This window comes from Anarrhichthys ocellatus, unplaced genomic scaffold (assembly GCF_004355925.1).
Source record: "Anarrhichthys ocellatus isolate YVR2014 unplaced genomic scaffold, GSC_Weel_1.0 scaffold5, whole genome shotgun sequence".
Lineage (NCBI taxonomy): Eukaryota > Metazoa > Chordata > Actinopteri > Perciformes > Anarhichadidae > Anarrhichthys > Anarrhichthys ocellatus.
Genome location: NW_022280035.1, coordinates 14,122,355 through 14,140,628, shown reverse-complemented (window position 1 = coordinate 14,140,628; position 18,274 = coordinate 14,122,355). Strand labels below are relative to the sequence as shown.

General features: G+C 42.4%; 2 protein-coding genes across 6 annotated transcripts in view; both read right to left on the bottom strand.

Annotated features, from left to right (window-relative positions):
* Positions 1–830: 830 nt before the first annotated feature.
* Positions 831–9,716, bottom strand: prdm2a (PR domain containing 2, with ZNF domain a). 2 transcript variants are annotated; one of them, XM_031845610.1, is made up of 4 exons: positions 9,615–9,716; positions 8,163–8,228; positions 3,504–7,652; positions 831–3,151 (listed from the first exon to the last, which is right to left on the bottom strand). In XM_031845610.1, exon 3 carries the CDS (start codon positions 7,604–7,606, stop codon positions 3,536–3,538), a length of 4,071 nt encoding a protein of 1,356 aa, XP_031701470.1. In that variant the 5' UTR covers positions 7,607–7,652; positions 8,163–8,228; positions 9,615–9,716; the 3' UTR covers positions 831–3,151; positions 3,504–3,535. The 2 variants fall into 2 exon arrangements, with proteins under 2 accessions (XP_031701470.1, XP_031701471.1); XM_031845611.1 differs by lacking the exon at positions 9,615–9,716 and adding an exon at positions 9,232–9,608.
* A 5,401-nt stretch (positions 9,717–15,117) lies between these two features.
* The window catches only part of LOC116382022 (forkhead box protein J3-like), a 56,554-nt gene continuing 53,397 nt past the window's right edge, over positions 15,118–18,274 (bottom strand). For all 4 annotated transcript variants that reach the window (XM_031844673.1, XM_031844676.1, XM_031844675.1 and 1 more), the window contains exon 17: positions 15,118–16,737. The gene's annotated coding sequence lies outside the window, so the exon portion shown is untranslated. The remainder of the gene's footprint in view (positions 16,738–18,274) is intronic.

Sequence of the window (18,274 nt, the reverse complement as noted above, 5' to 3'; positions counted from 1 at the left end):
TGTTCACTCACGTTATTTGCTGCTCTTTTCAGCCCTTTCTACTTTCTCAGCTACTCCGCACCACCCACAGCTAACTTAGCTAATTAAGACTTTTCCCACAAAAAACGGTGCTTGTGCAGATTAGTTCTCCTGAGAGGCACGGTGCGTCACCGTTTGGAGACGGTTCTCGGTGTGATCTCCAGCCAAAGCAAGTGCACATACATTTTGATGCACGTACTTTGATATTTCTAGTTCTGCCGTGTATTTTCACTCTTCACTGGACTCGTTCATTTTTTATTTAACGTAATTTTCCATATTTGTTGTGCAACCTTTTGTTGTAGATGTTAAATATGAAAAGGTAAAAATGGGTCAAATACAAATAATTTTTGTAGCTACTCCACAAAAAGATCCACCGCTTTCCCAGAAAACAGGTCACAGGCTGGATGTCTTTGCATCTTAACACCACATTTGATCATACTGGTGGTGGAAAAAAATGCTTTAAAATGGGGCAGAAACATCCCTGAATATGGATTATCTAACAGAAAGAGCAGAAGAGATGCAGTGGTATTACAAGATCTGCTCTCTATTGAATCCTCCACTCCAGAGGTAAAAATAAGGAAAGTGTGCCACCACCTGGACATTTCTGTATTTTCTAGTAAGGCTCACAATGCAGGAACTATGCAAATCTGGAGTCAAATTCTGTTAATACGGTTAAAAACATTAAAGTAAGGACTGAGAATTTGGTATAATTTCCCAACATGAAATCCGTAGACTTCTGCATTAACGACTAAACAACAATAATGTGATTAATTGTATTTGTGTACCGACGAAAGTGTCACACACACGTCACATAATCTTAACATTGTCTATTTATTTTAAACACACTCTTTAAGAAAGACTTTAGTGCAAATCATACAGAGGAACTGTTCAGATATTGATTACATGATTTTAAATTATTAATAAATATACACGACTCAATTTACACTTTGAAATGCTACAAGCACTTTTCACAGTTAAATAACAGTCTCCCCAAAACCGTCCTGTACATCCAACACGTTGCAGTCCGTCCGTCTGCACGAAGCAGACTTTACCAGTGAGGGTTGAAAAGGCAAAATGTAAAATAGGAGGTACCATTATTGTTTCTCTCTCTCAATTACAGGCCATTGTCAAGTTTTAGTTTGCCAAAATTAACATAATGATAATCATAAGGAAATAAGTACCCTGTATAGCACCAGCTCTTCAAACTAGTAGCTTATAAAAATCAAACAGATACAATTCATCACACTCACTCTGAGATTAGTGACAACTCGCCACAAACGTTTCCATACGTCACTACAGGGTTCCAGCGTTACATTTCCATTCTGTGATTCGTACTGTACATGTGGAATCTATTAAACACACTTCACACAACCAATGACAAAAGGCTTGAGCGCTACGCACAACAGAGACCCAAACAGAATGTTTTTCTAATTTGACAATTTATATTTTTTGAAGGAAAAAAAAAACAACAAAAAACACAAAATTATATTTTGTGACAAGAGTTTTTTGAAACAGGTGCAAAATGAAGCCTGTAAGCGAACTGGGCTACTGTACATATGTCAGGATTTCAGAGGAAGTGCAGTGAGGCCAAGCAGGAGTTCCAACGCTGCTCAGAAATAAACTCTTATTATTGTAAAATTGGCGATGATGCATCCAAGCTATTCAGATTGCACAGTACTTCTGTATCTGTGAAATTACATCAAACTGTTTCCCCAAAAGTTGAAAAAGTATTTGTGTTTGCCTATAAACTCAACTCCAACATGTGGGATTAGGCTCCAGAGGGAAGCCCTTTAATAAAAGGTGATAGCACACCAATGCTTTGTTCATGAGCAGCCTGCAGTTCAGCACACCGAGACAAAAGAATAAATATATGTTGGTGGGCCATCAAAATAAAATCCATGTGAGGGGGAACGCCAAACTAGTTTATTGGTGTTCCCCTTGATGCCACATTTAGTCATACTATATACATTGGATGGCACATAGAGAGAAGTATTCTCAAAACATTCATACTAATACATAGCAACTGAGACAACCAGATTATATACAAATTTGATTTGCAAAGGCTGACGCATTAAATCTACCAATGTTACATTCACACCGATGGTGAAAACACGGACCTTTCTAATAGTAATCAAGAGCGGTGACATCCTGTGATATCCAGAGCTACACGGTGTTGTTGAGCAGTGGTTCTCGTGGGCCACGACCTCCCTCTGCTGGGATTGCTCTGGTGCGGGCAATCGTTGCTTTAGTTGGAACAGCTTGCAACGAATCATTGTCCACTGTGCTCCAGGCACTGTGGCTTTTTCATGCTTTCCGTGACTTTTCCCTCCATTTGACTGCTCAGCAATCCCCCAGTCAGACCCACTCTCACAAACACACTCAATAAAATGTAATCCGAGGCAAAATATATATATATATATATATATATATCGCCGGTACAGGCAATATATAAACAAACATTCTCCAGTCTGAAATATGCTATTTTATTATTACTTTACTCAATTTGTTTCCTCCAGGTTGAGAACCACTGCTATGCGGTGTGTTACTTTTCTATGATCCCGTAGTTTAGAAGTAATCTAGACGTATCTTCCACGTATTCACGCCACTTATTGTCAATTAGACCAACGTCGGAGTTTAACAACATAACCATCCCAATTAAATGTAGCTGTAGCACAAGCATGCAGGAAGAGTTTAAACCAAAAGGACACAGACAACAGAGAAGAAAAAGTGCAAATGCATGCTGAGAATGATTGCCACCTGCTATCCTCTCTGAAAATAAAAAAAACTCAAAGTAGGAAATGAGAGCAGCCTTCCAGCTCAATTCCTCCCACTTCCTTCCCAATTTGTGACATGTAGCAGTCAGATAAACTTCAAAGTGCAAATCCAAGCTGTTGACAGACATTTTATGAAATGAAGGAGAAATATATATAAAAAGAAAAAAAACTCCAAAGCTACTACAAAATGCATTCAAATACTCAGTTGAATGCCTCCACTCACTGCAGTATCCTTAGTCATCCGTCTTCATTTATTGTACAGCATGATGCAAACCGGGTCCGTGGGGTCTGCAGTGTGATTAACAGTTCAGTATCACGATGACACGAGAGTGCATGAGCAGCTCCAACACAGCAGGGTCCTAAAGACATCAAAACATGATGTCAAACAAGCAAAAGATATAGAAATGAGGTTTTGTTTCTTTTCTTGCTAGTAACATTTTAATTATTTATTTCTATACATAACATGAGCTATTTAAAAACACAGCAGTGCCGAGATCTTATTGGCGGTCTGTCCAAAATGGTAATTTCCAGATTATACTGCATATGACCTTAAGAGGCTTGATTATTGTAGAAGCTGTCGGTGTTTTACTTATGCTGTTGTACCTATCTAATCCGAACAGATGTGGAATTACTGTGTACTGTAGCTCTTTTTCAATGATTTATTTACACACATCCCTAGATTATCATGACCATTATAAAACTACAAACTACCTGATGATCGCTGGTGGGCTGCTGGGAAGTCTTTAGGCGGTGGGACTCTGCCCCGAGCTGCTGGTGGCGGCTCCGCTTGCCTGCTCCCGGCTCTGGGCGGGAAGCAGCTCGTCCCTCTGTGGTGCGGCCTGCTGCGGTTTCACTATGGAGATCTTAATGGGGAGTCCTTTGACGCTGTGCTGCACTCTGCCGTACTGGCGCATAGAGGGGTTGAAAGTGCGAACAATGGGGAGTTCGTTCAGTGTGGGCGTCTCCTGTTTTGGCTGCGTGCTCTCTTTTATGATTATTTTACTTCTTTTGCTTGAGAAGACGGTCTGCACTGGGAGGATGGCGGGCCTTTTAGCAGGCACAGAACTCTGGAGTCTTGTTTTATGCTGAGGCGACGCTTGCTGTTTGTCTTCCGCCCTTCTGTGCAGGTGTCCGTCGTTTTCCTTCGTAACAGAGATGCCTCCATCCTTCCTTTTCTTCACCTCTTTAGGCTTCTTGGGGCAGACGGCCATGTGTTTGGTTCTGCTGCGACGCATGGTGAACTCCCTGCTACAGTGCGGGCAGACGAAGATCTCTTGCTGCTCATCCACGTGCGGACGTGACATTTTATTTGACGACGGGGCCGATTTGTTCCTCTGCGGCATGACCCTCTGGACCAACTTCTTCTTCCTTTTGTCCAGCACCTTGAACTTCACGCTCACCGGCGATTCTTGGCTAGGTTTGGACCGGTTGGACTGACTGGGTCTGTTCGAAGCGTTCAGTCCGTTCGTCGTGTTGGTGGTAGACAGAACTCCGTTTTGAGTTTTTGCAAAGTGGCGCAGCGGGATGGGATTCCTCTTGGGCGTGTATCTCCTTTTATCGCTGGCATTGGCACAAGCCAGGATGTGCTTGTGTAACTCGGGCATGTTATCAAAGCTCTTTCCACACTTGGTGCAGCGGATGGCCGTCGTAAAGGTTTGTGGGATGTTGTGGGTGGTGAAGTTTGTGGCTGAAGCCACTGAGCCGGCGGGTGATCTGTTGTGGTAAGGAAACGGAGGGGGCTTATAGCTGGGATAGTGTTGGTTAATGCCAAGACGGACATCGGGCCCCTCGACTTTGGCTCCATCTGAGGCCATGATTTTTATCGTTGTGAACAGTTCTTCAGCAGCCACATCCACCTCATTGTCTTCCTTTTTCACCGGTTTCTTGGGCTCCCCTGCAGCATCAGGCACTGGCGGCTCCGTGGTGACTTTTATCGAGTTATTGTAGTTCTGAGGTCTCAGTTTACCCTTCTCCTCTTCCGTGTAGGTACACTGCTGGCCGGGATGCAACTCCTCCTGATGCTGTTTCAGATTACAAAGATAGACAAACTCTTTGGTACACGTGCTGCAGACATAACTCTTGCCGACACCGTGGAGGCTCGATCGATGATCGAGCAGCGCGGAGGGTTTGCTGAAGAGCAGCACGCAGAACTCGCATTTGTACGGCCATTCATCGGCATGGTCCCCCACGTGATGGCCCAGCTCTTTCATTGAATGAAAAAGCCTGTCGCACACATTGCAGACGAAGTTCTTGGTGAACGTCTGCTGGTGGGCACCGCTCGGTGCGCCGTTTGAGGATCCGTCCTCTGGAGCTTTCTCTGAAGGCGGTGGGGTTTTCGGTGAGATTTCGGGTATGGAAACAGGGCTGTCAGCAGCTTCTTCCTCTTTTATGGTTGCTGGCTCTGCATTGACAACAAGCTCCGGGTCAGGACTTGATTCACCCACAGCAGGACAATCGGACATCGCTGAGGTGGTGGTGGATGGAGTTAGCGATTCTGCAAAGGAGGACATAAGAATGGTGGGGTCCACAGTTTGAGGGTTGGGCACTGAAACGATCTGTTGCTGTTCTAAGTGATTAACAACCATGTGTGTAGGTGCTGGAGGCTCAGCAGTGGTTTCCTGTAAGCTAACTGCAGCGGGGACTATACTGCCTGGGGCTTCAAGAGCTATTGTGCACTCTATCAACACTGCGTTGCTGGTAATGTTGTACGAGTTGATGAGGGAATTGTTTAAAGTTACAGTGGGCGTGAATGGCACTTCTGACATCGCTATTTGATCAGAGAGAAACACGTGGCCGGGTAGATTCAGAGCCGGGTCAAGGGACCGGGAGAGAGAGTTTGCAGAATCTGTAGCAGCAAATGCAGCCGTTAAATCGCACTCCGAAAAATTCAATGCGTTTTCTGTGCAGAGTACCAGGGGCTCGGGAGATATGTTTGGGGCTAGTAACCGGATCGGTTGGCTTGGAGGGTTAGAAATGAGGGTTATTAATGAAGAAGTGGTGGGGAGCACTGAGTGTGAGGCTGGGGAAGCAAAGGCTATGGTGCACGGCGAAGCCGGGGTAAGGGATGCGGGGGATGGAGTCAGAGAACTGGAGGGAAGCGCAAGCCCGTAAACAAGTCCCTCTGCCATGGGCTCCATCACATCTGGACCTCTAAGTATTGTGAAGTCTGTGACTAAAGGGATCTCCGGGTTCCCTAGGCTTACATTATGCTCTGCGAGATTCATCACGGCCGTCTCTGCAATGCATGTATTTGATTTCCCTGCTTTCAAAACTGCCTGTGAAACTAGTTCCAATGTCAGTTCAGATTTACCTAGTGTCTTCCTTTGAAAGCTCAAATCCAGCACTGCATCAGTTAAAGCTAAATCTTCACTTCTTTTGACCGTATTAGAGAGATCCAGTGGTTGCTGATTACAGGAATTACCGCCGGCTGTGGGTACAGGTTTCACTGCCGGCTCCTCCACAGGTGGAGTTGTGTCATCCTTCGCATCGGCTGTTTGGTGCATGGGTGAACTATGTTGGGTCTCTATCGGCCCTGTACTTACAGCGTCACAATCTCCGCTATCTGCCGTTTCGTCTTTAGATGTTGGAGAGCTCGGTGGAGACCCAGTCCTTCTTTTGAACCTACCTGTTCCAGCAGCCAGGGCGGACAGAGAGACGGGTGAACAGGGCTTCTGGGCATCTGCGATGAGGGCAAGTGTAGGTTTAAGGCCGTCCTGCTTCTCCAGGAGCTGCTTCAGCTTCGGAGACAGAAACACCGTTCTTTCCTTCTGCACAGCTGTGGACTCGGCATTCTGAGGAAGTAGATTCTCTCTTAAAGAGGATACAAGGGAGGATGACGACGCAACCACCTCAGACTCCAGTTCAGTTTTAATTTGCGGTAAAAGAGGTGGCGTTGCAGTTCTTCTTCTGACCTGTGGTTGACCAGGTATCTCTTTGCCTGCGACTGAATCTGTATTTAAAACCTGGCTGATTTGGCCGGGGTCTAGAATCAGGGCGTCCAGTCCAATTAAAGTCGAAGACCCAGAATGACTCTCGGGTGCTTCACAGCTACTGACTGTACTTGTCGACACTATCTTTCCATCAATATAAAAGCTGAGATTCTCTGAAATATTGCCGGAGACATCGAGCATGTATTGTTCTCCGCATCCCACGTCATTCTCCAGAACAGCTGCGGGTGCTGCATCGTCACCGATCTCCGTTTCCTGTTGAGAAGGTTCACCGAGCATCCTCTGGAGATTTCCCTCTTGGGCCAGCTGGGTTTTTTCCACACGTGAGACTTGCAGATGCTGCTCGTGGATCCTGCGCTCATGTCGTCGCTTGTTGGTATGCGTAGTGAACATCTTTTCACAATACTTGCAAGCATGATGCCCCTCTAATACTCCCAGTTTGTCCGGCTGAGCGCTGCTGGAAGTCTTAGAGCTAGCGGGGGATGAAGCGTGAAGCTGCATGACTGAGCCCACTGAGTCCAGAGGCTTCATCTTCTCATGCTGCGACTGACCCGCATTTGAACCAAAGGACATGTTGCTCTGGCGGCTTTTGTAAGCGTGTGCCTCGACGTTCTCCGAAGCGTGAATGTGCATGTGTCGTTCTAAGCCTTGTTTGCTGGTGAAATGTCTCTCACAGTGCTGGCAGGGAAAAGAGTTCCAGTCTCTCTCGGTATCCTGGTTGGGATGTATATAAAGATCAGGATACAGTGACTTGATGTCTGGCTGCATGTTAGTTTCCTCTTGATAAATATCCTCCTCCTCCCCATCTCCCTCCATGGCTTCATTGTTGCCAATTTCAGAGATGTACAAGTGAGGAGAGTCCTCCATGTTTAGTGGAGGTTGTATCCAGCTCTCTGAAGTGAGTCTGTCACACCTGTTGAATAGATAAAGAAGCTGATGTCATTCATCAAACGCACACATAACATAGCTGTAGGGCCGTTTAAGGACCGCATTAATTGACTTAAACGTGAATCATAAACACTTATGCAGTCGAATCATTCACCCTACACTGCAATGCAAATCAATACATCACAAACTTATCGTCTGCTTTATCAAATTATCGCGTAAAGCAAACTAATAGCAGTAGTAATGTATTCTTATTCATTAATGACAATCATATTGCCACTACCTGATACAACTCAGACATTCTGAAATGTATTACAATTGTATGACATTATACATATGTTCATGATATAAACTAAATACTATACATCATAACACAATGTTCTTCTTTATATAATCAGTCTACTTTCTGTTTGTTCAGACATAATGCACCATTATTGACGAGTATATATTATGATACTTCCATTACCTCAGCATTTGAAACATAAACCAGTAAATCAACATTAAAGCAATATATAGAATTGTTATCATGCCGTCTTACCATTTTAATGACCAATGCAGAGTAGAAACCAGAGCTGGTTTTATGGATGAACACAGGCTTTTCTTTCTGTTTGAAGAAGAAAGACAACACGCGTTACAAAAGACTACGAAGCCCATTCCATCACATAGCATGACACTTAAGCTCCAACTACAAACTGATCCGAGTGAACAGTTGTAGTGTGGGATTAGTTGAGCAGTGTACTTTATCTCCTCAGTCATGTGGCTGCTGAATAAACCGTAGGTCCTAATTTGTTTGCTAATGTACCAAACAAACACTGCATAAACTAACGCACCAACACTTTGTAACACAGTGTTATAAACAGTAAGTGACTTATTTTTATCTATTAGTTGACTACAGTGAGTAGTCCTAAAATAAAGCTAATCTGTCCCCAGATTACCTCATTTAACATGACATGGTTGCCTTACAACCTGCTACTATACACAGTCATTAGCATGTTATAAACAGCTACCTTTCACTTGTTATTTGAAAGCACAGATGTGCATTTTGATCTTCATGTACTGCTTGGTAGGACAAAATGGCAGAGGCCCATCATGAGTGCATGATTCTGTCGTGCTCTTCCACCTGCTCCTCCTCGCGAGCGCACGAGCTCTTGAAGCATCAACAATCTATTTTACTAAATTATTCTTTTCTGTCAGCTCGTTTTGCATCGGATATTTTTTATATTTATTTATCCTTCATAATTATTAAATTTCTAGCAGTTTTCAGGCAACTGTAGGCACGAGGGGAAACGTAAACAAAGACTTTATAGTTCATGTTAATGCAAAATATCTTTCAATTATTTAAGACCATCGTGGACTGAGTTCCAGTTGCACAAATACAACAGAATCAGTCACGACATGGCAGAATCGAAAAATTGTTCCCACAAGGGCCTACATACTGATTTCTTTGAGCCAGTTTCGTAATACTAACTTCTATTTCCATCCATCTGCGCTGTAATATCACTACTTATTTGACTTTATCTGCCGAACATCAAACAGATGTAAAATAAAAGGACTTATCCGTTTCATTTGACCTTTTATTTTAACTCGTTAACATGCATCTGCTTCACCTGCTCTGATGACGCTTCCCCCAGTCCCTGCACCATTGCTAGCTGGCCACACATCACGTCGTCACATTACTGTTTTTGCTACAGAGGCTGCTAGCTCGTCCACTGAAAGGTCAACTGGCTTTTCTAAAATAGCGCTATTCTGTCGTCCTGGTACGAGAAAGGGGCTAAACCAAAATGAGAGCCCTGTAGCCGTCAAGGTCTTGAGCCACGGCTTCACTTAAGTGAAAGAAATCAGCTGTTATCGCCATTAGAGCATTGACAATACACTGCTAGCTGCAATGCTAGCTCGCAAGCCCTGGCTACATCTAGAGTAGAATGTTCCACTCGACCATTACGAACACTGGCCGTTGACACAAACTGCACGTTACAGGTTCTGTACATACTTGTTCCCCAATAAGAACTGCCGTTGAACGGTTTGAAATATTCCTCTCCTGCAGGTTGTGTACAGTTGAGTTTCTTTTTTTCTTTTTTTTTTTTTTCTTTTTTTTCTTCTCCAATGTACCAACAAGATAATGACGTTTTGATTGGTCAGTGAATGAGGAAGTCAAATTTGGACCAATCAGCAACTGGTTTGTTAAGGCTCGACGAAAAAAAGAAAACATCATGTCAAAAGTCAGCTGTCATCTCGGACTAAAATGAGAACATTAGCGCATCGTTGCCAGCCTTTACTAGTTGTTTCATAAACAATGTGCATATCTAATGCAAGGCAAGATATTACAGATATTCATCTAAGATTATGCAAGATATGCACGCTGTCTCCAGCTTATTTTTATACATAACGAGTTTTTGTATTAATCTAAAATTGTGAGGAAAAAAACCGAACTCCAAATTGTAAAACTAAACTCAGAGCCAGACCTGTGCTAGACCTACATGTTGATACTTTTGGTTTTGATTTTGATTTTGATAATCTACAACTTTTTATTATCAAAGATGCATTTTAATTTTCATGCTCTAAATACATTTGAACCATTCATTTTAAAACGTCAAGTAAGTTTGACAAAGACGCATACGATTTCTAAATATGTTTCCGAACAAACTGTGTCCTTGTAGTATATTAAAAGGGCCTGTAGAGGGCGCAATGTAATAAAGTCTCAATCTAAAGAAGATGGTAATAACTTCAGTACACTTGATTGTTGTGTAACTTTGGTCATAGACCTCAAAAATGCATTTCTGTGCTTATTGCATGGTATGAACATGAAGCAATTTGTATGGTAATGAGTTTATTGTTTTCAATTGTAATAAATACAGTAGTATTATTTAGATTTTTCTTTTTTAATATGACAAATTACTGTGAGCTTGTCTGCAAAAAAAGTTTATTGAAAAACAATATGGTTTCATCTTAATCTACACAATTTAAAGTGCATACACTTCTTACTTGATTTAGTTTTTTATCTTGCAAAATGATGTGGTTAATGGTTGTGCAGTTGATTGCCAATATAAATTCTGATGTTCACGTTGAAGTTATTTATTATCATTTGCACAACAATTAATGAGTCTAAAATCATAGCTCTCAGCTCCCTCCAACAATAGTCATTAAACATGTAAAAAAAAAAGTTGTACAAAATACATTTGTGGTAGACAACGATTGCCAAATTTATAAATTGTAACGTAAACAGTGGTGTAAAAGAAATTAATGAATAAATACTGCATATATATATATATATATATATAGCCAGGTCATATCTGAATATCTTGAAGCCACATTAACATATCCGGTTCACAGCTGTTGAGAAAACAAAGGCAACACCAAGCTGACAAGTTGATGATTAATAATGTGCAGTAGCATTTGTTCTCTTCCCCTGACCAGCTCTCTGTTTTCCACAACAATTGTCAATTGAATCAGCTACACATATAAAAAGCTACCCTCTGGTTTCACATGGCATTATTTCAACCTCCAGAATCAACATAAATGACGTTCTTAAAGAGGATCTGTAGGAGGTCACCAGACCCCACATGTACATTTGTGACATTGTGCAGCACATGGGTGGTGTGCTCATGCCACATGCATGGTATGTCTCTTGTAGCAATGTTGTATGTGGGCTGAGTGGTGTTCCACTTTCAAACTACATGCCCGACTTCTGTGAGCCATAATGAAAGATCATAAACAACGGGCCTCTCTCTACTCAGGCTTCTCTCCTTCTCTGTATTTTAGATGCAGCCTCCCAAACTTTGCTGTGAAGTTGCTGACACAGTGGGGTGTGTTAAATCTACCTACAATTTCAAGTTGACTGTGATCATGTTTATTTATAGCTTGTCATAGCGCATCACTCTGTGCATGCTCAAGGCTCCAGAATGTCTTTCGCAGTTGATGGCAATTGCAGCTGTAGAATTATGATGAGCAGTTCACGATGGGGTCTACTGGTCAGACACATACGTCAAATCATCATATAACCAGGTGCTGACCGCCTGGAAGCCATTTCACACATATGGCTAAGCAGTCAAAGTCTGTCATAGAGTAAGTATGAGTTTTGCTAGATCTGAAAGCAAGTCATTACTTATGTGGCTTCATCAGAGAACAAATTGTACTTTCATGCATCATAGTTGCATAGCTAGAAAATCATTGCAAAAGCTGTGCACCTCAGACTCCTTAACTCTAAAATAGTAAGCTGAGCTACAGTAAGGCCATATGCTGCTACCACATATCAAGTATAATGCATCCTCTTCTATGTAACTCAAATAGGCAGCTTGCTTCACTGCCAAACTTAAGGTCACCATGCGATGCTTCACCTGGTTTGACTGTATAAATAACCCTGGTACAGTATGTTTGAATTTAAAAACAGTGTTTTGAATCATGTAATTCATCCACACCACAAGGTCTAAAATAGGTTTAAAGGGCAACTTTAAAAGCAAACAGGAAACTGAGTGATTGTGAGAGAACCCGAAACAAAGTGTCCCAGATTACATGCGTGGCAGCATATCCTGTGGTAGTGGGCGCCGGTTCGTGCCGATGACTCTATTCACAATGAAACATTCACCATCAACATGAACATACAGCGAGAGACAAAGAAGGAAGGGAGAGGTGGTGCACAGCGTGTCTGTGTATCAGGCAGATCAGTCGGTGTGAAACAATAAGGGTCCCTTATGGAAGATATGTGCCACATGAGGCAAACAAAGCATTGTCTGTAATCCCACAACATGATATGTCACAGGGAAGAAATACAATTTAACCGCGTCATGTCATGGGACGCCAGATGTGCAGGGAGGAAAATGTAAATGTGAGAATGTCGGAACACAAATACAAATTGTACTGTGCAAAAACACGTGATACTGTATATGTCCGCACAACTGTAGCCCACTGTACTGTATATTTATATACTGACAGCATACACACACACACACACACACACACACACACACACACACACACCACACCCTTGCAAATAATCCCCCAAAGTCCAATAAACCCACTGCCCGCTGTCACTTCTGCACACACACACACACAATAAGAGATGCACTCTGACCCCCATGAAGTAGCATGCCATATGTACAAGGATATCGTGCACACACACACACTTGCATACCACACACACCCCATCAATCCATCTCCCCTTTCACTGTCTCCGACCCTCTGCTGGCCACACAGTCACACAAGCAAATTCAGCTATTTACTTGCATCATCCATACTGTATCTGACCACAAACACACTGTGCCTGTCACCCAACTTTATTCGGCTTCCTCACCCCTCCACCCCTCCGCCCCTCCCTCTCTATCCACCCAGCTGTCTGCGTCACTCAAACCTCCACGGGCCTACGGGCTGACATTTATCTCATGACATCACAAAACCGCTGCACTCTCCAGGCTTGACATGTGGCGCTCCTGGCACACACGCAGATCTACACTCTGCTACTCCAATCACAGTAGGCATTCATGTCAACTCCATGAGATGAGCACTGCAGAGTGCAGACATAAACTAATGACACACATGGAGGAAACTGCTCCTTGTTTACACTAGTGTCTAGTCATGTATAAAATAGGCATACTTTGTTTGTATCTGTAACTTCCTGGAGATTTAAACAAAGCGTCCACTTAAAGCCACAAATGCATTTTGCCCAACACTTTTAAAACATCACACGCCAGACACCGGTTTTATAAAGGCATTGGATTGAGTGCATTTGATGCTCTCAAACTGTTTCTGATACGGCCAACTGTAGGCTGCATGACTAACGTTAACATGATCGTAGTATGAAGGTCCTTGGTCAGCTGAGGACTCCATGTTTTGTATGTACATGCTCCTGCATCTTCACACAGGTATTCTGGTATCTAGTATTACATAATATTCCAGTGAGATGATTGACATTTTCATCAACCAAACACACTGAATACTGGAAACAATATACACATTTGTAAGAATCCACAGTCAGTTTAGAGAATTAGCCTCATGCCTGCAGTTATGAAAAGCTCATTCCTCTATTGTTATGCAATCTGTGCTTTCTTTAACTGTTAGGATTATAATTTGCTGAATAGGCACCAACAGCCATCCTACAAATAAAAACTAGTTCAGACCACAGGTTCTGTGTGGAGTTGAGCACAAACTCAGTCAGCTCAAAGTGCCGTGGTATTTCTGGTTGCCACAGTACAGAGAAACATACACGCATTCTTCAATACACCGGTGTGGTTGTCTTTAAGCGAGAAAGACATTTCCTCATCCATCTGTCTGCTAGAGCTGAGACGTTTCTTCCTTCCTCCCAGACACTTTCACAGTCACCTCAGCAGAGGGGAGGGGGACTTTGTGTAGTGGCTAAATTCTGATGAACCCATTATATATTTTTTAGTTATTTATGTACAAATATATAGGCTCATGTATGTATTTACGGACGCAGTACACAACATGTTCAACCCAGACACACACATGGTGGACCACACAAACACGTGTGAATGTGCAGAGCTTCCGCACACTCAGCTCATATTTATGCCTACACACCACATAAGCAGGCGGTTTTAGGTCTGATGATTAAATATGAGACATAGACCTGTGTGCGTTTGTCATGAATCAGACTGGGACTCTCTCAGTGAATCACACACTTTTATGGTGTGTCCTAATAGCTGCCTCTGCTGGGACATTTTTGTTGGAACATTGTGATAGGTCTAACATGTGTTCATAGGCACAGAGGGCACATAGTTAGTGATTTAGATCTCTATTAGTGTATTTATAAGTGTGTGTGTGTGTGTGTGAATTCACATGATCAATTCTGGGCCCACCCAGGAAGTGACTCCACCCTGTAGCGATGCACAGAATTCCCCCCTTGCTGAAGGGGAGAGAGGGAGCTGCTGGCAAACAGCTTCACAGACCGGCCCATAGCCTCTCCATCTGCCCCTCTCAAAAGACTCCATTGTTCCCAGCAGTCTGAGGCGAGAAAGTGAGCTAAAGAGAGTTATGAGGCTCGCCGTTGGGGCAGAGGCGGGGGCGGTGGGCGTTGGGCCACTGCCTAAAACCACACGGAGGAGAGAGAGAGTCAGACACAGAGCATCTCTGTGTGACTCGCAGCCTTCTGTTGGAGCCTTGCCTCAGCTTAACAGCACTGTATGAAAGAGTCCACAACATCACATAAAAAACACACCTAACTGTCAGAGGGCTCAACCGAATCAACGGTCCGAGGCCATATGTTCCTCCATATTTGGTGCTGTTTATCTCCCCGATGAGGAGGGGGTTGTTTTTTAAATCTGAAGCATTACTTAAATGGGCCAATCAGAGTGGACTGCTGCCCCCGTGGACGCTTATAATGGTGTGTTTGTTAATTTCAGTATTTTAGCCTGACTCAAGAACAAATACAGTGCTGCTCAACAATGTGTTGACTCTTAGGCGTTGCAGCGGTAACTACGTGATCTAATTGATAGGAAATGGCTCGGATTATTGAGGGACATCAGGCACGGAAGACAAAGGAGAGCTTTCAGAGTGTTTTCAGTTTTTTATTGAAACAGTATGAACAAAAACACTGCAATTAAATAAAAGGGTTGAAACAAATCAGATGGCACAAACGAAAGGCCTAGAACTGATGATATGTGGCAAAGCAGAGGAGAGGAAACAAAGACATGTCGTTGCAAACATTTGCAGTGTCTAAAGCCTATTCATTAAACATTACAGCACTCATTCAGTGCACATATTAAACGAGTTTGTAAAGCAAGCAGAGCTAAGCTGAGACTTCATTATTTGTACACCCATTTAGCACACTTACAATTGCAAATATAACAAAATAGGGCATTACTGCCTAATACTGTGCACTAAAACTAAGTGCAACTATAAAATGTCATCCTCCTCACGCAATCAGGAGCTAGCTCAATTTAAAGACCGGACGGCTGTTCTGGTAATCTAACTATTAACAAAAGTACTATGAAGACATTGTGAAGACAATGCTATCACTATGTCTAATAACGGAGGGCTGTGTGTAAGCCTTTAGAGAGGAACAAGTCATACAAGCTGTTCTGTCTGGAATGGGTGGCAGTTAAAAGGTACAGTCAATTCACATTAATAATGCACTTCAAAAGTTAAAGTCTTCCTAACTACCTAGAGAATACCAGAGACAGTGGCACAAACCCTTCTGCTAAATTTCACAGATATGTATTAGGTTTTTATATGTCAGTGTTAAAGTGGGCAGAATGTCGCGTTACTCTTGCAAACGAGGGTGCCTTTTCTTTTAGGTCCGTGCTTGCCCTCAGAGCTCATGAGTGTGTTATGTCAAAACAACTTCTGCACACGGTGCTTCATATAGAGTTGGCCAACATATCAGGGATTCTGGCTACATGAGAAAATGTTTTAACTGGTGCTCAGGGGGTGTTTTAAAAAGGTCTGTTTGCCACAACAATAGCCTGCCTGTATGTACTGTGTATTCCATAATATCAAATGCTAGCCTATGCAACTGCAATATATGAGAAAGTCATATCTCATAATGCTGTATACTATATGAGCTGTATACTATGTAGTCCCCTTGCATTGTATATATATCCTGCGGAATTTGTAGCAGTCTCTGCTGCTCGCACCTTCCATTTGTGTTTAATTTCCTTTTGTTTTGTCAGCAATATCCATTTGTATGTCGGCTCAAACTTCCATGCAAATCTAAATCAGTCACTCTTTAAAGGAGAGAGGTTTTATGCCTAGAGGTCAGATAATCCCCTACCTTTCTTTCTCTCTTTTTTCTTAACAAAATGCTTTTAAAAAGGCCTGAAATTCCTAGCTACATCCTGCCGTCACCTTGTTTTGTTCTCTCCTAGGGAGTAGGGGGAGGGAGCCTTTCTAATCAGCGGCACTTAGAGGGGTCAGGGATGTGGAAGGGGGAGGTGAGGATGTTTGCTCATGTACCCCTCTTGTCTCACATTCATACACTTCATACATTAACACACACGAGCCTCCCTCCCGCTCTTTTTTTGGCAACAGTCCAGAGTCATGGTTCGATTAGTTTAGTTCTGGTATCGTGCTTGTTTTAATGGTCGCGAATGATGTCACAGTTCAGTAGTTCAGAATTTCCAGAACTTTGTGCGCTCCTGCTGCTTGGCCGACTTTTTCCTCAAGGGCTGTGGGATAAGAGAGAGAGAGAGAGAGAGAGAGAGAGAGAGAGAGAGAGAGTCAGACAGTGGATGGAAAAGGGAGATCGTTGAATCTACAGTAAGTTACAGTAAGTACGGAAGCACTAAACGGCCATGATTTCTAATATGGTTATCTCAAGATCACTAGTTGATTATCTCATGATCTCGAAAAAACATGCTTCGTTATCTTGAGATTACAAAATAATTAATTCGATATCATGAGAAAAAAGTTGTTTTCTCTTATTACTTAAAATGTTTGGGTCAAATCAGCCGACTGTAAATGTTTTCAAATGGCCTAGATTGAGCTGACAGTGAAAAACTGAAATGTCTTCTGATCTGAAAATAAATGTGTCTATACCTCCCCTCGATCTGATTTGACCCAAACATTATAAAAGAAGAAAGAAAGAACAACCCTTTGTTTTCACGTAATAACAAGTTCATTATCTTGTTTTGTTTTTTTAGATAACAAAGTTCATTTTCTTGAGATCACGAGATAATCAAATTGTGATCTTGAGATAACGATATTAAAAATGTTTGAATTATGTCCGTTTAGGGCTTCCGTAGTTTGGTATCTGAGGCTCAATTTATATTAAAGTTTATTAATCTGTACACTGAGTTTAGTGTCATTTAATGGTGCACATTTTAATTTAACATTGACAACAATATGGATGGTGAAAAAAAAGCTGTTTTTTAGATTTAATTAAAAGATTAAAGATGTAGGTCGATATACAAAAAAGAAACAACAAAAGGTTTACATAAGAGGCGTGTTTATCAAAACCTTTAAAAGAGAGACATTTTGTTTTAAAGCCAGGTTGTATGGGAGTTGACAAGATTAGTCTTCGGACAACAAGTAGCTTAAGTCAGCGCAGATCTTAAGACGATATACTCTGAAATAAACCTTCATTTTAAAATAGACTGATAATTAGTTCCTGAGACAAAAAACAAAAACAGAAGTTTAACACTTTGTGTTGCTGCCCCACTTCTGACAAACACAATCCCTCTGTTTGTAGTGATCAAATCAAGCTGTTAACATAAAACAAGCTACTTGATGACTGCTGGCCACATCGCCAGACACAAAGTCAATAAACAAGCTCAAGCCGCTTGTCAGCATGAATGCCCAATTTTCCTCATGAGGCCATGGGACTGTTTGTCAGCAGAAGCAGCAACAAGCATCAAACTTTGTCTGTGTTTTTTTTTGGGGGGGGGGGGACGACATCTGTTACACATCTGTAAATTAGGACCCTGATGGGCTTGAAGGGGTTAAAGTGATTAGCTGAAGGAATCAAATAGAGAAATTTACAGAAACCATAACATCTTTTTTCGCGGGTTTTTTGCTCTTTGCAGACCTGTGACACAAGAAACATTCATCATTAGCATCATGAACAGCAGAGACCGACTATGGCTCCGCAGCTTGTGTTGGGCATGCCAGGTCTGCTTATCACACAGAACAGCTCTCTGTCCAGGATCCATTACATCACTGCCCGTGCTATTTCATCGTCGGATGTGTCAGTGATGACTAAAAGCT

What these genes read in the sequence shown, in the direction of transcription:
- prdm2a (XM_031845610.1), bottom strand. Translation starts at nt 7,606, where the DNA reads ATGGAGGACTCTCCTCACTTGTACATCTCTGAAATTGGCAACAATGAA.